The sequence below is a fragment of the Haemaphysalis longicornis genome, unplaced genomic scaffold (assembly GCF_048455015.1).
Source record: "Haemaphysalis longicornis isolate Haplotype H1 unplaced genomic scaffold, Haemaphysalis longicornis Haplotype H1 scaffold_26, whole genome shotgun sequence".
In the NCBI taxonomy this organism is placed as follows: Eukaryota; Metazoa; Arthropoda; class Arachnida; order Ixodida; family Ixodidae; genus Haemaphysalis; species Haemaphysalis longicornis.
In genome coordinates this window covers 1,651,091-1,673,637 of record NW_027526319.1, presented here as the reverse complement: position 1 = coordinate 1,673,637, position 22,547 = coordinate 1,651,091, and the positions used below count along the sequence as shown (strand labels likewise).

The following is a 22,547-nucleotide window of genomic DNA, read 5'->3' as shown; positions in this document are numbered from 1 at the left end:
CAGCAAATGGACATCAGCGTGACATCATCCAGGGGGAGGCAAAAGAAGTGATGCGGCAGCGCTCGTCAAAAGCTCGTGACGTCACTTTATGCGCGCGGCCCCACGAGTGGCGAGCGGGCGCAACACCCTCTAAAGCGGGCGCCGGTGACATCCGCACAAAGCGGTGAGGTCAGGCAGGGAGTCTGTCATATGCGCCGTTCTGGATGAAAGCGCGGGAATTTGAAACAAACGATTTTCAGGCCGTTCAGTGTAATTAACTATCGCGCCCTGAAGTATTTGAAGTGCTGTTTTAGGTTCACCAGGCAATTAAGCATCGATAAAAGCAATAAAAGTGCAACATAAAATGTTCGTGTCAGGGCTCCTTTAAGACCGGAAAAGAGCGACTTCGGTGCGCGTAGTGCATGCATTGTCAGCAGACCCCACCGCTTCCCCTAAAACAATTTGAATGAAGCAAGCGGAACGAAGCAGCTACGCGTTCCCAGGCCGCGCATTTGTAAACAAAAATAACTGCTCCAATCAACAGGTGCCGTAGAAACAGAGCAACTGTGACCGCGCTTCCCACCGGGACCTAACCCCCTCGTTTTCCCTTTTCACCGCGACCCCTTAGTGAGCGACCGCCGAAAAACGCTAACAGCGCCAAACAAGGACAGGCAAAGGAGGGAGGTGCAGTTTTCGTTGCCTGATTTTACCATCCTTGAGAGTTAAGCAGCACAGCGCCACGGCTAAATGTCTGAAACTCGTACACGTGCGTCCAGACTTGAGTTTGTGATAGAACTTGTTTGCACTGCTGTACTCACGAGTGCATGTACTCACGAGTGCAAGCACTCGAAAATACAGTATTCATGAGTATTGTAATCATGAGTACTGTGTACTCATGAGTACCATACTCACCAGTACTCATACTCATGAGTATTGTACTCATAAGCACTCATACTCATAAGTAGTGTACTCATGAGTTCTGTACTCACGAGTAGTGGACTTACCCCTGTACTCAATCGTCATCATACTCACTTTTTTTATCTGGGTGTGTACTCACTCATCATCGTACTCACTCGTGAGTTTGAGTACAAATGAGTACAAATGAGTGTACTCACGAGTGAGTGCGCCGATCTAAGCTCCCGACATAATGTCGCTTTGCTGGCGTGCTGCTGAAGCCAAGCTATGGTGGCTAGAAGGGCCACCCTTCTAGCCACCCCAGCCAAGCGCAGCGCTACATTGTTGTCATCAATCCTCATACTGAGCACGTCTAACTGACCGTGAAGAAAAGCGACACGGCCCTGCGTTTCCCCCTGCCCGTCGGGAGGACGGAACTGTCTTTCAAGATCCCAACCCCTATTGTAAACAATAGTTGGCAGACAGGACGGCCAACAGTCCGATTTATACGGGCGCAGAGCCGAGCCAAGCCCTTAAAAAATCCTTAGCCGTGGCCCGAGGAGGGCTCTGCCCCCCCGTAAAGCCGTCCAGGGGGGGGGGGGGGGCACGAGCCCCACTGCCCCCCCGTAGTTGGCGCTTCTGAGCGTATCAGTTAGAGTGTCAGGGGCAGTGCGAACCATAGAGTTTCTCACTAACTCTGAGAAACTGTATGGTGCGAACACACTCTTAGACCGGCGCTCCATGGTTCCCGTCGTCGCCCATACGCGGCGCAGTGATGCAGTTCGGCCTAGAGTTCCTGTAAATAGCTCCCCTAGGGGAGCAGAGTTGCGCGTCCATCAGCCATCTTGAGTTCCGGGCCGTGCAGGAAAGCCACCCGTCTGGCATGTAGCAGTGGCCCCCTGGCCGCCGTTCCGGCGGTAGCGGCGAGGATGAGTGGTGACGAGCAGCAAGGGAAAAAAAAATTCCCGCGCCTTCCATCGAGGGGAACACGAGTAAATGCAGAGCATTGGGGCCTCAGTACTGGTTGAAGGCAGTGTCTTCCATCGCTTCTTCCGTGATGCTGGAGTAGCAGACACGAGTAAACATGGGAGCGAGCGTCAAGCAAGGAAAGGAGCAACGCAGTGACTGAAGCACGAGCGACCGGTTGCCGCTGTATAGTTGCAGCGCGCGCAGTAGAGGGAGAGCAGTACGGGGGGGAGAGCGCGCATGCGCAAGCAGCGCGCGCCCTTCAAAGCCCCACCACGCTGGTATCACGCACCTGTTACGCCGAGACCGCGACGGAGCGAACGGGCTGACTACGACGCATGCGCGCGCCAGCTGCTGTTGAGAGAGAGGAGGGAAGGAGGAGAGGCGCACCTGCTGCGGACGCGGAGCTGTTGACGCCGTCCGAAGCAGGAAGAGGCGAGGCTAAGAAATGCTCTGCATTTAAAAAACGGGCGCAGGATAGTCGGCTGGTCGGCGGCTTATCAGTTGCGGCGGCCACCGCTGTAGCCGCTTCAGCACCCACCGATGCTCACTTGAGCATAACTGACTGAATACGGAGTCTTGTGCGCAGCACTGAAAGCGGGCTTTCCTGTCGAACTGGAACTCGCGACATGTGGGAATCAAACGCGCAACTTTTGCGCCACCTTTTGCGCTAACTTTTTGGCCACCGCTCCCATGCTCCGTTTACTTCTGCGCGCTCCTGTACAGGCTCACTGTAACAAATTTTGAGGCGATTCTTTAGTCACTCGCTCACATATTTTAGACTCCCATTGTGCTAAGACATGTCGTAGCCGCGAACGCTTGGCGACAGGGTCCTGCTCTTTTCGCGTGATCTTTCGGCGTGGTGTGGAAGCTTAAAAGTCGCGCACCATTCCTTCCATCACTTTTTCCAGCTGGGAGCGGAGTGCAGGATTCATCGGGAAAATGATAAAAGAACGCCCCAAACGAAACGCTGAATGTGAGACGGCTGTGTCCCAGAGCGATGCTGCGGCGCAGAATATCGCAGTAGCAGACGACGCCCGCCATTAGATGTTCCTGGAGACGTCACCGATGCGCGAGGCACATGGGCAGTCAAGTTTGCCCTGTGCGAGGAGGTGGACGAAACGAGGGGGAATTGCCGCGCCCGCGAAAATGAGATGTTTTGATTTGCAGTAACTCCACTAACACACATCGCTTTAACAAAATTCTTGAAGGATGTGTTTACTAGACCATGGATTTTCCTGAAAATGCTAACAACCATGTATCAGTAAATTTCTTTCAGGGCCCCTATAAAGAGCCTGTCGCAATTATGCTTGACGAATCGGCCTTAAGGAGAGCACTTGCCAGAGCCAGGATTCTTGGTGTCGCGGATTTTTGGCTTGTAAAGCCTAATCGTAGGAAGTCATATACAATTCAGCAATATTGAGCATAATTTCGTGCTACAGCTCTAACGACATAATAAAAAAGTTAAGCTCAAGCTAAAAAGGCTCATAAACTAGAACAGACGGATGGTCTCCAACTGATGTCATGTCTCACGCTTCGTAGAACTGCAATGTTTGGTATGCACGTAACGAATCCACACACAGGCCGAGGTACCCTACTTATTGCGGCAGAGGCCTTCATTGCTGGTAAGTTTAAAATATCGCTGACCCTCGCGCGTGTAGTATCTGCACCTGACATGCAAAGATAACGAATTGCCGGATTTGAGCATTCGTTACTTATTGAAGACAACTTGAAGTAGCTATTTACGCTCTAGGAGATGCTTGTAATGAGCATCGTTTTTGTTGTTATAAATAGTTCTCTGTAGAAGCCCGCCCAGTGCTGCATCTTTTGCGCAGACGTTTAGGTATTCAAGGAACAAAGTGTCTCAGCATTGAAAGGAGTCACAGCGCTGGTTCGTTCTTGGGCTTATTGCTTTTGAGAATGCGTCAGGCATAAGCGTTCCCAGCGTTCCCACTTGACAGCGTGCCTGAAAAACGAACCATTCTCGTGGACATTTGCCGACGTTCCAGCGGGCTTGAGGCTTGCAACGATTCTCTAGGGTTAGCAGTCATGAACGTAAGCTTGAAAGCATACACGGCGGAATCGGGTGAAACAACACACCAGTCCACAACGGAATTCCCAAAGTGAGATGGGGCACTCTCACGAAGGTCATGGGCCCCAACTGTGAAGAAACGAATAACCCATGAAATAAATCACGATATCCAACGGAAAAGTATCCTAGAGGTCTAAACAAAGCTTGGATTGGTTAGCAAAGATGGGGCGACAGCGCATTCTTTCCTTAAAGTGCGTGCGCAGAGACAGACAGACAGACAGACAGAGAGAAAGAGAGAGAGAGAGAGAAAGTGTTTATTAAACAGAAAATATTTCGCTGGCCGAGTTTTGCCTCGCGACAGAAGGCAGAGCTATGGCCGGGCGAGGAAAGAGCATTGAAAAAAGGGCTGTGAAAGGGCGATAGAATACTAGGAATATGATAACAGGCAATTTAAGAGGTATGTTCAACCTCGATTTAACGAAGTCACCGGGCCCCGCGAATGATTTTGATAACTCGGGAACTTCGTAAAATCGAGAAAACGAAAAATTTATTGCCTAGAGAAAAAGCTCGTGATTTTCGCCTGCGCGCCCTTCGTGAGCAGCGGGAGCACACACTTCTCGTAGCTGGCCAGTGAATTAAAAGCGTCGTCGGTACCTTCGTGTGCCGAGCGTGCCTGGTGGAACTACCCCAAGACTTTGAAAGAAATGCGCCGTCTGTCGTTCCGTGCAGTTTCGGTTTGCAGTTTCGAAAGAACCAAAACGAGAATGCCTCCGGTGAGTCGATTGTACCGCTCCTACACTGGTAGCACACTGCCAGGCATTCTAGACGCCATAAATTTGGGAAAACCTGTTTTTCTACGCAACTTTCCCCCCTTAAATGCTGCGTTAAGTTGGGTTTGGCGGCAAAGTTTGTTTCGTTATTTCGAGTTCGTAAAAGCTTTAAGCTTATGAGCAACTGCTAGGAAACCCGAATTTGTTGGTTAAATCGAGAAATTCGTAAAATCGCGTTTCGTAAGATCGAGCTTCAACTGTATATAAATACGCACTCAGGTTATATACCAACGATTTACATGCACACGCACTCGCACACACACGCACAGAAAAGGAATAAAGGAAACAGGGGGTAGATGGTGGGTGGGATTTGCTTTGACAGTTGATGGGCGGGTGTTGAGGCCGGACTCCTCGATGTACGAGATGAGCAGCTTGAAGGCCTCTTGGTTCAGCAAGGGTGGTCCCCGAGGGCGCAGGAAGTCCTCTGCAGTGCTTGAGGGTAACCCCAGCCGCGGTCGTTTCATAGCATTTTGTAGCAAATGCAAGATAGTAAAGACAAGACTTTCGTAAGAATATTTGCAACTTTGGAGACTTTTGTAAATACTGTAAGTAAGTGACGTCTCCGGAATCAAGTGCATAAGAATACATTCTAAATTTCTCACCGTCGTACTCTACTCTATGTATAGGCTGTACATAACTCAGTCACTGAATCAAAGCTCGTAGGGGCAACTAGCGCCGAGTGTAGCTGCTTCCACGACTGTTTGCGCTGCATTTTGCGCAACCGTACGTTTGGTTGTTTGACCACATTCATTACTGCGGCCTTTTAAGCATGGTTGCGCAAAATTTTAAGCATTGAGAGTGAGTTACTTGTACTAAAATTTGTGTTATTCTTTGCACCACAAAGAAAACATAGCTACAGTTCTATTCTGTAAAGGTGGATTATGAGCGGGGCTACGCAGTTCGTGACGTCACCAGCCAAAAGAAAAAATGCATGGGATATTTGAAGTGTATTTGAAGTTTATTTTGTTGTTTGTAAGCGTACTTGGCTATAGCCCCTTGTAATAGGACATACCGGTGATAAGCGAGGACAGGACCCCGCAGCTGTTAAAGGAGACATGCAGAGAAAATAAAAAAAATATTTTATTCCAAAGATTTTGTAATTTGTAGTGCCCTGAGCGCTTTTCCGGAAGCAAACGGTGCTTTGTTCACTGAGGCATAAATCAATTTAAATTAATGTATTCATTCTCCCGCCAAATCGTTTGTTCTCATGACGTTTGCGAAGACGTCACAGGAGCAGGTCTTCAAGCGAAACCTACTGCGCGATTGGACTCTGCAACCGACTACGGAGCCATGTTTACCAGCAGTCCTCCTAGATGGCGCTACCATACTGCGCCGGGCAGTTCTCTGCCTGTGCTTTGTTTGTGACCGTATTTGCACATGGCATGTTTTTGTTAATGTAGAAATCAATGATTTCATGACACATGGTGTTCGCTCGACAAATACCCGCCGCGGTGGCTCAGTGGCTGAGGCGTTGCGCTGCTGAGCACGAGGTCGTGGGTTCGCGGAGGCGAAAAGCAAAAAAGCCCGTGTGTACGAGATTTCGGCGCACGTTTAAGATCCGCACGTGGTCAAAATTTGCCCGGAGCCCTCCACTCCGGCACGCCTCATCGGTTGCGTTGCGTCGGCGCGTTAAACACTACAATCAATCAATCAATCAATCAATCAATCAATCAATCAATCAATCAATCAATCAATCAATCAATCAATCAATCAATCAATCAATCAATCAATTTGCTCGGCAAATATGTTCACGTAAAAAACCGTCGCTTAGGTCAATCGGCAAGTGTCGTCTGAGACTACCCCAAAGTGCCGCACCGCTGTGCAGCTAAAACAAGCATAGTGCGTATAATACCACCAGCAGTACGCATCGGTACTTCTACGTTTGCATGTACTTTCGTAACTTCCACTGTTTACCTCACAATTATTACTGCTATAAAACGAATTCACCCTAAATGTAAAAGCAAATAGCTCATTCGGCAAGCTTATAAGCCCTGCCTGATTTGCGTTTGCTTTTGCTGGCTTGAGCCAATCGCATGGCTGTGTATATGACGTCATATATTCTAATGCGGGAAATGAGCTGGTGGGTCGCAAGGCCATTTGAGCCTATTTGAGCGAAGTTTACGTTAAAAGTGTTGTCAGCATGATTTTTACCAGGCAATATTTCGAATGAAACAAACATTGCCCTCAAGGGCGCCCTGACGACGCGCAGGTTGTGAATAGTCAGGGTACACCGTAGCTATCTTGAACGAAATCGACGCGGAGAGATTTTCTGATGTAGGCAGTTGGTCCACGCACGCATCGATCTGGGACCTGGCGTGTAGACCTTTTTAAAATCTTCATCCTGCTAGCTGCCTTGTTATCAGTGGGATGTACTAGTGGCCCTAAAATTGCCGCAGTCGACAGGAAGATGTAACTGCGCATGCGCAGCGCAGCTCTAAACATGTCATGATCTTATTAAAGATTAACGGATGCAAATGTTTATAACAGCTAGGCTGTACAACGGGGAAGGCGTGCCACTTCGACAGGGTGAAAAGCGCTACTAGACGGGGACACAAGAAGAGACCCTTACACAGGACGAGCGCCAGACATATCAGCTGCGGCTTTGTGGACGAGAAAGGCAACATAATTGATTTGATTGATTGTGGGGTTTAACGCGCCGACGCAACGCAGGCGATGAGGCGCGCCGTAGTGGAGGGCTCCGGATTAATTTTGACCACCTGGGGATCTTTATCGTGCGCCGAAGTCGCGTACGCACGGGCGTTTTTGCTTTTCGCCTCCATCAGAAAAGCGGCCGCCGCAGCCGGGAATCGAACCCGCGACCTTGTGCTCAGCAGCGCAACGCCTTAGCCACTGAGCCACCGCGGCGGGTGAGAAAGGCAACATACATACAGGGTGTCCCAGCTATCATGCACCAAGATTTTAAAAAAGAGTAAAGGCGTAACTCGAAAGAAACCAGGTGCATATTGTTCGCAGTACTGTGAAGAAGCGGACCGTATTTTTTTCTTTAATGAGACTTGATTAACTAATTGTAATTAATTATCTAACTCGAGAAATGCTGTCCTAATCACTAAAGTGTCAATGAGGCACTTGTAGGTAACCACGAGGGGCATCTGACTGCGGTATTTTCAGCGATGAACTAATTGCGTACACATTTATCCTGACTGATAAAGAAACCCGCGAAATATAAAAAATACCACGTGATGGCGCCTCCGTGCGCACCGTAAAGCAACGCCCTCAAACAGGCTGCCTCTGAGTTAGCCAGAATGAAATAGACAAAAGAAAGAAAGAAGAAATCGCGACTGAGTTTGTTCCTTATCTGCACACGCGTCGCGCGAATCTTGCTGCTGCTGCTCCTTCCATGCATGCTATTATCAAAATGATGCGCTGTCTCTTTGGGCGGGTAACACGCGAAGCAGTTGCTTTCAATCTGCTTTGTTTGGGGACGCTGCTTTACAATGCGCGCGTAAGCGTCGTCACGTGGTATTTTTCATATTTCGCGGGTTTCCTTTATCAGTCAGAATAAATGAGTACGCAATTAGTTCGTCGCTGAAAATAGCGCAGTTAGATGCCCCTCATAATTACCTACAAGTGCCTCATTGACACTTTAGTGATTAGGACAGTATTTCTAGAGTTAGATAATTAATTACAATTAATTAATTAAGTCTCATTAACGAAAAAATTATTCTCCGCTTCTTCACAGTACTGCAAACATTATGCACTAGGTTTTCTTCGGGTTACGCAATTTCTCTTTTTTTAAATCTTGGTGCATGATAGCTGGGACAGCCTGTATAAATGCACAGAAATGAGAAAAGAGGCAATTTGCTCACCTCACAAAGAATGTGATTGTAGCTGCAGATAGGCTTTTTTTTTTCCTGTGCAAAGCCAGAGAGGGTGTGCTCACGCATTCATCATTTCCCGTGCTAGTACAAAACGCCCCAAAGATTTCTCTTTGCCGGTGCGTCCCACAGCTGCACAAGAGGAGTGTTCTCTAAATGTCAGGTGCGTAAGAACATCACCGGCAGTGATAAGCCAGTTGTCCTGCACCCGCCAAACAATTTACGGCAGCGCGATGCTCTCTTAGTCGCGTATTAATGCAGCGGCCGGTCTGTCCGACCTAGAATTTTTTTTAATTTAGTGAATCCTGTATACCATACCGACTTTAAATTCAACGAAGCATGTAGCGTCCTTTATTGTGCTGCCTGCCGTTTCAGCTTCTTTGTTAACCATTTGGAACATACGTGCAAGCTTGCCTGGCACCGAAAACAAAACCTGGATGCCTCATTTCCTGCCAATTCTTGGGGCTGTGGGACAGGTTTTGTACGTATGGCGTGAACACAGGCTGCGCCTTATTTCGTTTACTTTTATTCAACCCTGCCTGGGTCCTTTAATTTGCATCTTTAAATGGGCTTCCTGCAATGGAAGCCAGTGTTCCTATAAGACCACGAAATAAACGGGGACATAAGAAGTCTCTTGCGTTTCCGTCTTGTCGCGCTTTTTCCCATGTCAAAGTCGTTTTACCAACTAGCCCAAATTTCTCTCGTGAAAAAGCCTACTAGGCAGAACAAAAATCACTAGTGCTTGGATGCGTTCACATTAACCTAACAGCATAAGCCACAACATACTTGAGACCCACCGCTGTGGTTCAGTGGCTAAGGCGTTGCGCTGCTGGGCACGAGTTCGCGGGTTCGATTCCCTGCCGCGGCGGATGCTTTTCTAATGAAGGCGTAAAGCAAAAACGCCCGAGTGTCCGAGATTTCGGTGCACGTTAAATATCCCCAGGTGGTCAAAATTAATCCGGAGCACTCCACTGCGGCGCGCCTCATTGCCTGCGTTGCGTAGGCGCGTTAAACTTTACAATCAATCAATCAATCAATCAATCAATCAATCAATCAATCAATCAATCAATCAATCAATCAATCAATCAATCAATCACAACATACTTGAGATTATGCGAGGAGCAATGTGGCTTTTCAACGTGAAAGCAATGGCTCATGAAGTGCATTAGGGCGGCATTGTCCCGCGTCAGTAGCCGCGTCTTCAGTTCCCATTGGCTGCGACGCGTTCCATAGAGCCCGCTTCAGAAATACATGAAGAGTCAAAGGCGGTGGTGCGTGCACAGCAGTAAGAAATACAAGGGGGGTGGTGAGGGCAGAGCAGCGTCAACGTGGCAATGGCCTACACCGGTCACATGTTACTTCTAAACGGGAAGGCCTCGCGTCATAAGTACTCCAGAGGAGCAGGCAGCTTACGATCCGCGACGCCGAGAGCAGGATCAGGAATGAAAGGAAATACCCCCAACACAAAAAGTATATTCAGAAAAGCTTTAATGAACCTCATGGAACAACAGCCAGGTAAACGCAGTGTGCACTTTATAGCTTTGCCGCTTGACATTATGTACGGAGTGCATGGGCGCATTTCTTTACTTAGGGTTGCCCGTTACTGCAGTACTGTGAGTAATGCTTCGCAACGCTTGTACGTCTTGCAGACGAAGCTTGCCCGACGCGCGTCCGCGGGACCGGGCAGCGACCAAGGGCGGCTGACCCTCTACGTGAAGCTGGCAGTGGTCTTCGGCCTGACGTGGGTGTTTGGTTTCGCCGCAGCGTTATCGGGGCTGCGCGCCCTCTGGTACCCGTTCATCGTGCTTTGCGGGCTTCAAGGCGCCTTCATATTCCTCGCCTTCACCTTCAAGAGAAGTGTCTTCCGCATGGCAAGTTCCCTTACCTTGTCTATAGCTTTAACGGTGAGGTGGCCCGTTCTGTAGGTGTCAAGGAAAGGTGCCCATTTCGGCATCCAAAAATTGCAGCAATATTTCTGATTGCGGTTGAAAATAAATGCGTCTCAAGTCTGGGTTCAACGCGCAGTTAACACTCACGACATTCCGCAGGCATGCTGTTACATCAATAAAAGTTGTGCACTTGCTGGCCCATGCAACAACAGATTAGTACATATAAAGCTGTGCACATTGCCACGACTTGCAGTCCGTGCTACAACGCCGTTGCTCCATAACCTCTAATTTGTCCCTAACATCTACCTGGACCGGTCGAACATAACAGCTCATTGCCAGTTTTGTGAAGCGGAGGTCCTTAGCGGCCGTGAGTCAAACTGAAGCATAAAAAGTCGTAAAATGACAAGATCGGCCTTTGTTTTTGCAAAACACCGCCAGTGGTGGTACAGAAGTCGTATTTGAGGCGCACCAGCGGTGGGTGAGCCACTTCAGTCTTGGATTGGGCGTCTTTACCGCAGCAAGATCTCTGCACGTGCGTAAAGTGGGACCAAAATATCATACCAAGCTGGTTCCCCAGTCCGCCTCTACCCATGTGGCCCTCGGACTACTCAAGAGTCGACTTTGGAAGTGCACTGGCATTCAATGATGGCTCACTTAAGAAAATGACCGGAACTTGCACACGAAGTGCTTGTCTGCATCAGATCAATCAATAGTGCTTGTCTGCATCAGATGAATTGAAAACTCGCTTCAATTACTGAACCCCTTGCGCCTGGGCATAGTGAAGCCAAGGTTTACAAAAACGATGAATGCATGATAGCCCTGCTGATAAATATACTGACAAAAAACTAAGGTTGTTAAATATGTGCCTCACTGATGGTGCCCACAGCCTATGTTACTGTGGGTTCGCGTCCTTAACTGGTTGTACATCTCCAACAGGTTAACGATATGGCCTCTATCGTGTGGTCAACCATAACGTAGACCCCATCTTGATTTTAAGCCGCACCACCGGACAAAAATTAAAGTAAGCTTAACGTACCACCCAATGTACTATTTTGTCTCTATATTTTGTGCAATGCCACCGTGATGGCGATTCTTTGAACTCTCGTCTCACGTTTAGCCAGCAGGGGTGCTAAAATATGCATTGTGCAGAGCAGGTGGTTGAATCTTCGAGAGATATAAATGCGTTGGTAATCGAGGTCCCATTTGACTCACTACGGGGTAGTGTGACACCGACAAAGTCCCATGCCGAAGCTCTGTTGAACATGTTATGCGTAAGCGTACTTTTCAAAGTGAGCCTATTAAATATCTACTTCCGTATAAGAGCGCCCAGTGTACGGCTCATGCGAACGTCAATAAAAGTATCATCGTTCACGCTAGTTTTAGCGCTTGTGGTTCAAAAAGGAGGCCTGCCAATTTGATCTAGCTATATATGTTTTTATCTTTGCTGGGAATCACGTGAGTGAATTTGATTGTGTCAAAAGTTCGTCCTTCTCCACCACGTCTCCGCAAAGAGCGCCCAGGCATGGGGGTGGTAGTGGGCATAACGCGGGTCAATCCTTTTATTAGCGTCTTTCAAGCACTGCAGGTCGTAATGCAGGGTGCCCATGTCCATGCGTACTAAGAGGGTTTCTAAGCATTTGTGCACTTCACTTTATAAGCATGCTTTATGATTAGTGATGCAAAGTATTAGTGAGACCGAGTATTGTTTATTCTATGACATCGTGCAGCGCCAAAAAAAAAAGGTCAAGGACAGAAGGAGGCGACGAGCAAGAGCTCCATGACATGTAGTCATGGATTTTTTTTGCTTACAACTAGCCCGAACGAACACTCTGCTAATTTATATTGTTTAGTCGCCCCAAATGAAATTGTAAGCTTAGGTGACTGCCCTCCCTCAGAATGGGTTTTGGCACAAGAGGATTTTGGCAAAAATACTGTCACGGTATATTATACAATGCAGCCACCGAATAAGAACAGAGGTCTAGAAACCTAAAGCGAGCTCGCGAACGCCGCCTGAAGAAAGTAGCGTCTAACTTTTGGAATTTCGCAGGTCCGCAAGCAACTATGCGGCCACCGGGATGGTCGACGTCACCGCCGGCGTAGCGCCTCGACTACGCTGACAACCGCTCTGCATTCGACGCTGTCTGCCTCTTCATCGGCTCTGGCCTCTGTGGCGACAGGGAGGGCCATGCCGGCTCAGTCAACTCCCAGCCCCAAAGGAGTTCAGAAGCCACTTCTCCGGCGCACATAGGCACTCTGCTTTGTTGATAGTAACGTTGTGACAGCTTGGGGCATGCGGCCGTCCCTACAGCTGTACATGAGACTGCCGGAGATAAGTAGTTGTGATTCAAAGCGCGCAAAATAAAATCTTATTATAGCCGAGATTTTATCTACTTTCGTGCAATGGATTCTGAAAATAAGAAAGGTTCATACGATTACTTGCTGTTATGCCACCTGAAGCTGAGGTTTAATGCCCCATTTCAAAATTCCTCCTTAACCTGCCGAAACAAGTCCGTATGTCTGGATATCTAATCCTTGCAAGTTCTTTTGTGCATTGTAACTATTCTGATTTCATACTGCTTCATCACTGTACAGAGTGCACTGTTAGCGCACGTGAAAATAAATAACGACGGAGAAACAATGCAGCTGGCTTAAAGATGGACGTGCTTGGCGTGAGTGTCCTCGCCGGAATGATTTAAATAGAAGTAACTGAGTGGCTCTTCCCAATTTTGGGTTAAAACGGCGCTAAAATATTACACCTAGCTACACCAAGTGGGAGATATAGTTAGACAGACGACCTGTGGTTCTCTCGTGTCGGCTAGAACGTAAGCAGCCACTCTCCCAGGAAGGACTGTGCCCTCGCAGCACGAACTTTACGATTCGGGATGAGACGAACGCACCCTGCGGGACAACCATGCCCTTTATGGGTTTGAGAACATGCTCCCTCCTACGCTTGCATGACGCCCGACCTACAGCTGATGGACAAAAAGGCTCGACCTACAACAGATCCGCTGTATAATTGTTGAGTTCATGCAGCGCATGTAAATGGTACCCTGCATAAGCAAATCATAATGCATTCACGTTACTTTTAGTCCTATGCAAGAAAACCCCGTAAAAAGAAAGTCTAATTTCTACTGTTAAAAGAAGCATCATTGCGCAATTTCTGATTTTCAAAGGCACATTGTTTTTGAAAGAAATGGGACAGGAGAACAGAACACGAAGTGCGAGCATGTTGTGGAAAGGCCTGAGTGGGAATGGTCGGATATTGTGTTTTCTTTCCAAGAGCTTATCTTTGGCTACGCATCACTACATGTATTTGCTTTTGAGGACCTAGCTAGGGTTTTGGTTAAATAGTTTCCTCCTACGTAACAGCTGTTATTTACTAAAAGCTCCTAGACACTTTGTGACGTACTAGGTTAAGTCGATGTACTCTAAAAAAAAAAACATTTTTCTGGTTTACGGAACAACCCGGAGCTAACGCATTGCCGAGCACGTTTCGTAATTTCAAAAACAGGCAGTCTGTAACACGGACTCTTTGACCCTATAACAGAACTTCCATGAAAGCTAAAATGTAATATGTCCTTTTCCTGCTAACAGAAAATCTGTAACATGGAATTTTACGGAAAGCACTGTTCTGTCCAAACAACGATTCCGTTACTCAAATGTAAGGTGTCCGTTCTCGGGTAACAATCCCATAAATGGTATGTATAAATCGGCGTGCCCCATCGGCTTGAGTGACCAGTTGTCGAAAGCATACAGGCGTTCCATGCGAGTCCAGTATATTTGATCATGCACGTTCACCATATGTATGCACGTGGGCAAAGATTCTAGCTCTGTCTGCAAAAGTTTCTCACACGTGTTGGGTTAAACACAAATACAAACAATTTATTTTTTACAAACGGAACCCTCTGCCTTTTTCCGGGGCATCACCTAAAAATGAGAGTAAAGAGAAAACACAAGAGCAATGAGCTACTCACACGAATTTAAATATAAAACTAAATTTATTTGTGTTATAAGTATCTCTCCTCCATTAATACAGACATACGAGGGAGTGACGGAAAAAAGCTCTAGAAGAAAGCTTGACAACGCCGCAGCCCCTTTCTACTAAACAGCAGCATCGTGAGAAAGCGAACACAGTTATAACAAAGACAACCAGAAAAAACAATAAAAAGCTTCCACTACTACATTTTCCTGCATCACACATAATTGCCCTTATCTTCAATGGGTGCACAAAAAAAAACACGAAAGCAATTAAAAGACCAAAAAAAGCCTAACCACAGATTTTGCTACACATGGCACGTAGTTGATGCTTCGGACATGTGCACACAATAAAATCAGCACACTCAAACATATTTAAATAAGAAGCCAGAGTATTCAGTAACCCCTCTTTTCCAGTATTCAAACGGGCCGTAGGGGCCACCCAAGGTTCTTTATTCCTGAAAAGGTAGTTTTGTTTGTCGAAACTGAGCCAAATTAAATATCATATACATTAGGTTTTCTACTTTAAATGAGGCGTCAAGGTTAAATGCAAGTTTTTGTTGATTTGAATACCTCGTTAGAAAAACACTGGTTTTTACCACAAACTTCACCCACATAAGCTAAATAAGAAGAAAAAAAAGAAACTGGTTATGTGACCCACTAGCTGATTTCCTACAACCTATGACGTATTATGGGCAGCTGTGCGATCGGCTGAGGCCGCCAAAAGCAAACACAAGTTAGGCAAGGCTTATAAGCTTGCAGAATAAGCTAATTACACTTAAATTAAATGCATAATATTTTTATACCAGTAAGAATGTTGTGGGCTAAACAATGGAAACTGCAAAACTACGATGTCTACACGCTCTGTTTTTGAGTGGATTTGTACCTGGTTTACTTTTATTGCGGTTGACAGAGTCGTTTCGTGAAACATTGGCTATATGTGATAAGTAGGGTCACGTTAGACAATGTCGCTTATGCCATTTGGTGAGTGTAATGCGAGATAACCCAAGAGCGCCGGACTGCGCTCTGCAGCTCTAACAAGCACAATGCACGCAATACGCATTGCTGCTTCTAGTACACATAGACATAAAAGCACCACTCTTTACTGCATGTACTAGGCTTGCTATAGCTGCATAACGAAAAGACATTGTCTTACGTCACCATGTTTGTCGAGCCTACCCAATGTTTCATAAAATGGTTACTGTGAGCTCTAACAAATATAAACCAGGCGCCAATCTGGTCAAAAACCGAGCAAGTGTGGACACTGGTCCTGAGTGGTATTGTGGTGCAACCCACTAGGACTGGCAGTAAACAAGGCTTTCCGCTGTACACTGCAGCCCTAGTTGGCCTACTAATGTTCGCCTAAAGACTTTCCCTGGATACATAATCCGAGACGTCATGAAACACACGATTCAGCAGGAAAATCAGAATTTGGTCTTAAAGGGGCCGTAAAGAGAAAATGCGCTAATTTTTGCCTAATTTTGTTTGCTTGAGCGACCTATTAATAACAAATCCCAAATATTTACACAATTCATTGCTTATAAAATTTAGGTGAGGTGTTTGAAAATCTTGTTTTGAGGCGCATCGCAAGCCACCATGCGCGCATCGTCAGTCGGCAGCGCAACCAGCAGTGACGTACACCCGGCGTGAAAATAAGCCGGGGCACGCGAGCGCTTGGTAAAATGCACCGCCGCGACATCTGACGTTGCACATCTGGTGTCGAGACACCGATGTGCGCGTGCGCGTCCAACCACGCTCGCTAGCCTGTCTTTTCATTCGCTTCAAACGGAAACGCTTCTCACATTCAGCGCTTGGCGCCAGGGGCCACTTTCTTTGGGCAACCGCTCCTGCTCGCACACGCTTCAGCGGCCGAGGGCGTGGGTGAAGATGCGTTGATTGCTCTGCGCTGCTCTGACAAAGGATACATGGAAACGGGGACTGCTATCTTATTTTAAATACTGCATTCTTTTTTACAGGAAAGCTATCTATGGCTAGGATCCAGCAGATCGTCTCCGGTAACAGAGCAATGTAGACAAGAATGTGGACAAGATGTAGACAAGAACTGCGTCTTAGGCTGGGTTCAGAGTGTTGTCGCAATTGTTGTAATATCTTTAAGTAATGACGTCATTTGACGTCTCACCCAACCGAACTGTGTAAAACGCCGTTTTTTTACGTTCACAGCGCACGATACGGCTGTTGCGTATTTCGTCTGAACATAGTATTAACCGAACGCACAGCAATGTCGCGTGAACGCCCCCCTCACGTTTTCTGCAATCGTCGAGCGCCTCGTGCGGGCACAGCATACTGCCCCTTCCCTTTCCCCACCGCACACCTTCCGAGAGCGCTGGCTCGCGCCACCACGGCGAACCTACTCCCCTCGTTATTTCGCGACATTCCCCTCCTTTGTTTTCCTTCACTCGTCAGTCTTCCCATCGTTCGCTCGGTCACGACGACGCCGACGCCGCTGAGCCAGAGAAGGGCGCCAAAGGTCTGTTCCCTAAAATGTCTTCCCAGCAATTCATTTGTGTTAAGAGGTGAAGCAGACATTAAGGGGATCGTTGTAAGCTTGATCTTTGTAAGATGGCTTTCCCACATCGACTGTTGAACAATGAATCAAGTGAATCTTCGGAGGGAATACCATAACAGAAAGTGGCTCTAACGCTTGTTTTATTGAAACTATATCGAAAGAAATTATATGACAATTAGCCGCTAAGGCGAATCTAACACAAAGCCGGGTTTTATATTTTTCAAAATTTCATGGTTCACAGTGAAATTGTAAATATTGTGTAATTCTCGTCCTCTGTCAGTACATATGGGATTCTACGGGAGGGAAACGGACAGCCCCATGTTTGTCCACCGGAAGAAAACTCTAGTCAATCAAAAGTTCATTCAGTCCATTAACCACGAACTATGCTGAATCGCAAATTACAAACAAACGTGTTTTGCTTCGTGCACCCCTTGAACCCAGTCAAAGCTCACGGTGAGGCTCGGCACCGCAGCTTTGATGGTCATCCTTCTTCACAGAGTGGAAGGGAACTAAACTTTTTGTTAATTTTTTGTCAAACCCAGGACCACGCCGAACTCTTCTCCCGTTTCCCCTTCTTTAATTGTTTCAGAACGTGTGCAAGGTGAAGTCTCATCACACCTTCATAAAATAGAATATTTCTCGCTTCAGTTCGTATTCTGTTTGTGCGCTCATTCTTAGTTAAGTTAACAACCAATTGCATGTTTTACAAAAAAAATATTAAAACTCGTTCCACCGATTGTGATTGATATCTACTGAAACAGCGTGGAGCCGCAGTTACGACCGTTTTCTCCAATACATGGCAATCTCTCTCCGTAGATTGCGTTATAATGACGGCAAACTAATTCTCCAACGTTTACAACATCACTACCTAATCACGACAAGTAAACGAAACTCGGCATAGCGGTATAATCGTCCTATCAGCTTAGTTTCATAGAACTTGTTTTTGGATACATTTATTAACACATGACTTAAAGCCGCTTTCTTTCATTCTACTCCCTCCGCAGATTTCCATGCTTCGCTGCGCAACAGGCAGTGTCGGAAGGCGAGCTGACTAAGAGAAAGCTTCCGCCGATCTTCATAAAGTTGGCTTTACCTGTAAACACAAACCTTTGCTGGGAAGTTCGGAGGGAGCGTAAGACGATACAAGGACAGGCTGTAGTCAAGCCCAGCCCACGTACAGCGTCGCTGTTAGAAAAACCGAAGTGGGAGAGCATATGTGGGACACAATTTTGTCATCGCGAGAGGGGCAAGATTAGTTATCTGTCATAACAGGGCAGGGCGAGCAACGCATCTTCACTCTCAACCTCGGCCGCTGAAGCATGTACGAGCAAGACATGTTGAGCAAAGAGAGTGACCCCTGGCGCCAAGCTCTTAATGTGATCAGCGCTACCGTTTGAAGCGAAGTAAAAGACAGGCTAGCGAGCGTGGTTGAACGCGCACGCGCACATCGATGTCTCGACACCAGAAGTGCAACGTCAGATGTGGCGGCAGATGACGTCAGATGATGGAGGCGAAAAGCAAAAATGCCTGCGCGTACGAGATTTCGACGCACGTTAAAGATCCCCAGGTGGTCAAAATTAATCCGGAGCCCTCCACTACGGCGCGCCTCATCGCCTGCGTTGCGTCGGCGCGTTAAACCCTACAATCAATCAATCAATCAGATGTCGCGGCAATGCATTTTGCCACGCGCTCGCGTGCCCCGGCTTATTTTGACGCCGGGTGTACGTCACAGCAAGAAGTTAAACAATTTTTGTATTGCTCTGTACAAGTTCAAACCCCATATTTCGAAAATATTGCATCCTTTATTCGTTGCCATAAACAGTTTTTTATCGACGTGACCGGTGTTGCGACAGCTTCAGTTGTCTGGCACCCATTGTAAGAGAACTAAGATCTACTGGCTGTTGAACGGCCCAAAACCGTTCAAGCAAAAAAAAAAGAAAGTGCCTCGTGTCCGATTCGAACTTGCGGCCACCGGGCCAGCCCAACGTTACTGCCACCATGCATTGACCACACGATTTAACTACTACACCATGATGCGCGAAGTGCGCGCAGCAGAAAACTGCGGCGTAAAAGATGCTTCAAGTTTGTAACCAAGCACTCTGGTGTGTTTTCATAAATTCTGATCAACCCAGAGCTTTAACCGCGAACTTACTGCTGAACGTTTCTACAGTTAGCCAAACGGGAGCATATCCAATCAACGAAACAATGTTGACAGTATTTTGTATTGGAGGAAACCGGAAAGCAATCGAAATTTGTGATGGTGGAACTCGGCGACTCGGCACAACTCAGCACTCGGCGACTCGGATTGTCACTAGTTATTTTTGTGATTGACGAATAAATGACAGGTAAGAGTTAAGTTCAGAATACCCGAACTTCCTTCGATAAGCGTATATATGAAGTAAATACTCTTTTTAAGCTTTCGGTCAATTATCTCGTCCCGTCAGAGGTTTCATGTTCACGCAACTCACATTACAAGCTACGCGAGACAGACATAGACAGTATGGACGAGCGCGAAACAGCTTAAACATTTTACAAATACCCAGTTTACTTTAAACGTGGCTACTACGGCCTGCGCGACTCGCTCCCGTTGTTGACTGAAAGTTCGGCCATGTTGATCAGTCGTATCAGAGATTAGACATCTCCCGTTGAGTTGCAGGGTGCCTATCATCATGGCGCCCATGTTGACTTTTATCTGACCCTTTTCCAGCGCGCTTTATGCCGACATCTTGTGCAGAAGAGGGGAAACTGTGATTGGCTCCTTACCAAGGCGTCACCTCACAAGTTGAGGAGGAAAGCCTCGGTGAAACCCTAACTGAATTTTCCCCTATTTGTTAATATCGGGCAATGAAAAAGGTAAGCAATGTTTGTTTATCATCGTGCCAAAAGCATAAGTACCAATACAATGCAATTATTTAAACCTCTTCCTGAACCCTTCAAATTGTTGAAATGCTCACTGAATAAAGCATTGCTCGCTGTCGGACAAGCGCTTGGGGCACTATAAAACTCCAATCCTAAGAATAAAACAACCTCTTTTTTCTCTTCATGGCCCGTGTAAAATCAAAATATTTAAGTACATAAACTTAATTTAGGGAGGAATACTTTGAAGTACCCAAAAAAGTTGACGATAATATAACTCTTCTAGCCTGAAGTTTCCGTAGGGCACGAAAAAAATACTTTTTTTATCACTTTTGCTAGTCTGTTCATAAGGAAGCCGCAGAACTTTAACACATACCGGAGTTTTCAGAAGAAAGTTACGGCTGTGGCACAAAAACAAAATAACATGTCATAATAAACCAGTACCTCCTAAATTTATTCAGAAACAAAAACATTTACGGCAACCCAGTGTGTCTTTGAACAAAATACCTAATGTGGCGACATTTCTATTGCAATAAAACTACCTCATTAATTTAGCAAATACGGCGGTAAATGGATAGCCACAGAGGAACGGTGATCAATGGCATAAACTAGAGGAATGGCAGCTGTCAGCACTTTACAAAAAGTGAGGTACATGATGAAATTTATTCCATATGTTGCCATCAATATGTAGATTCCATCTGAGCGCGGACGTTGCAACTGCCGATTCTTTCTTCTGATAGCACGGCTTACAACTGGTGTGATGCGAAATCACGACAGCTGGTCTCTAAGAGGTTAAATTGCAATATAAAACAAAATTATACAGTAGCATTTTTACAGGCTTGGGGCATTGTATATTCTTGCAAATACTGTACACGACCATTTCTCCCTGCTCCAAAATATTACAAGAGCTCCAGCTCTAGGATAGCATTATAGTTTATTCACTTGAAAAAGCAAACACTAGAACATACTGCAGCCTCTGGTTCCATAATCAACTGCAGCTTGGTAAATAATCATTCAATTGCAGGATTGAAAGGAAATTTCTGGCAACATTCTTTCAAATGCAGGAATTTCGATATGTGCATATAAAAGGCATCCTGTTTTCCAACTACTCCGGTGATCCTGTCTCATAAGCATACTGTGCCTTTGATGGTGCAACATTTTATCATCATACCGAATACTTCAGCTATGAGGTTGTTTAAAAAAAAACTCATTTTTTATTTATGTAATTGCTCTAACCAGTTGCTTGCAGCCTGCCCGGCTGAGGGGCCAGAGTGAAAAAGTTGTTGGTGCGTCTTATGGTCTGTTAAACAAATGTTCGGTCCAGCTAGAAGACACCTTAAATACACCACCCATGGTCATGGTGTGCATGGTGCTGGAAGTGAGGTCCTGTGATTCTATTTGGACCAACCTCCCCTTCGGCGGCGCCTTACCTTTATGCTCTGTAAATTGTGTGCTATCTGTACTTAGTTCTAAAATCAAAGACTCCTAAACTTTCAATGTTAACTAGGGCCACAAAATTGTTACACTGGTTTTTTATGGCTACCATGTGCACAAGAAAGCTTGTAATCTTACTAAGGCTAAATTATTAACGCTAGACAGCTCAATGCAAAGAGAACAAAACGCATTGAAATAAGCAGATAAGGCAGCCAGTCCTGGTGTGCAGCTGCTGAGGTGGTTGAATCTTCCCAATGCGCGTAAAGCGGACTCTGCACAGTCGGAGTTGGTACCCAACACAGCATTTATTGCGTGCTACAACCTTTAAGCATCACGGGCATGACTAGGATGCGAAATGTAGTTTGATGCATTATGAGAACTGCTAAATGTTTAGTCGTATCAGCAAGATGATGTTTAGGTAATATCCTTCCCCGTTTTGATAAATTCACTTCTTGAGCCTTTTGGTTCATTGCTGCAAAATGATATAACACCAAACACAGCAAAAAGTAAGCAAGATGACAAGCTAGGTAAAGAACAGGGGTGATATGTCATTTTGTAACAACTATGTCAAGCCCTTTTTCCCAATGAAAAATATAATTTATGATTACTCCAAGTTCATATATCTTAGGTATAAATGGTTTGGCCCGATGCTTACCAAAATAGAAGCGCCAATCACTACTTCTCCAACATTGACTTGCTCTCTGCTTTTTTTTTTTTTGGTCTGCAGCTTTCTAAGCGCTGAGCTTTGTGAACACCAACAGGGCAAACAATGCCTTTTCAAAGTCTGAAAGTGGTGATCGCTTCTCGTCTTTCCAGAAAACTGATTTCAGACCTCTGATTTAGGCACAGATAAACACACGCTTATCCTGTCCTCCTAAAATCCTCTTATAGTGCCATCAAAGAATAAGGACAAAAATAAGGACAAAAAATAAGAACAAAAATAAATAAGACCCAGAATTTTTGTCTTCTGTAAGTGCTTCATGGAACCTTTCAAGAGTTTAACACTCAAAATTTATTTAAATTGTAATATTTCCCCTGACAAATGGCTTATAAGGTTTGAAAAAGTACAGATTTAAGAATGGCGGCCAAAAGAAGATTCATCTAAAAGAATTGAAATACCTTCCATCAGACTGATTCACTGGTCCGTAGCCTTTGCACCAACTCCATGAGCTTCGACTGCGCGCTAGTTCGCATCCTTTAGCTGCATGTTTACTAGCTGCCCATGGCGGGTTGACTTTGAACACCTACCTGGAAAAGAGGGCAGGCACGATTGATTTTCGGCATGCTGGTTACACTCATGCTGTACTGTATTCTATATGGTGTACGCAC

The 22,547-nt window shown here is 46.2% G+C and overlaps 1 protein-coding gene across 2 annotated transcripts in view; it reads left to right on the top strand.

Annotated features, from left to right (window-relative positions):
* The window catches only part of LOC144172786 (uncharacterized), a 37,515-nt gene extending 24,450 nt beyond the window's left edge, over nt 1-13,065 (top strand). For both annotated transcript variants that reach the window (XM_077701390.1, XM_077701391.1), the window contains exons 4-5: nt 10,187-10,408; nt 12,474-13,065. In XM_077701390.1, the coding sequence (XP_077557516.1) occupies nt 10,187-10,408; nt 12,474-12,674 (423 nt within the window). In that variant the 3' untranslated portion in view covers nt 12,675-13,065. The remainder of the gene's footprint in view (nt 1-10,186; nt 10,409-12,473) is intronic.
* Nucleotides 13,066-22,547: the final 9,482 nt, after the last annotated feature.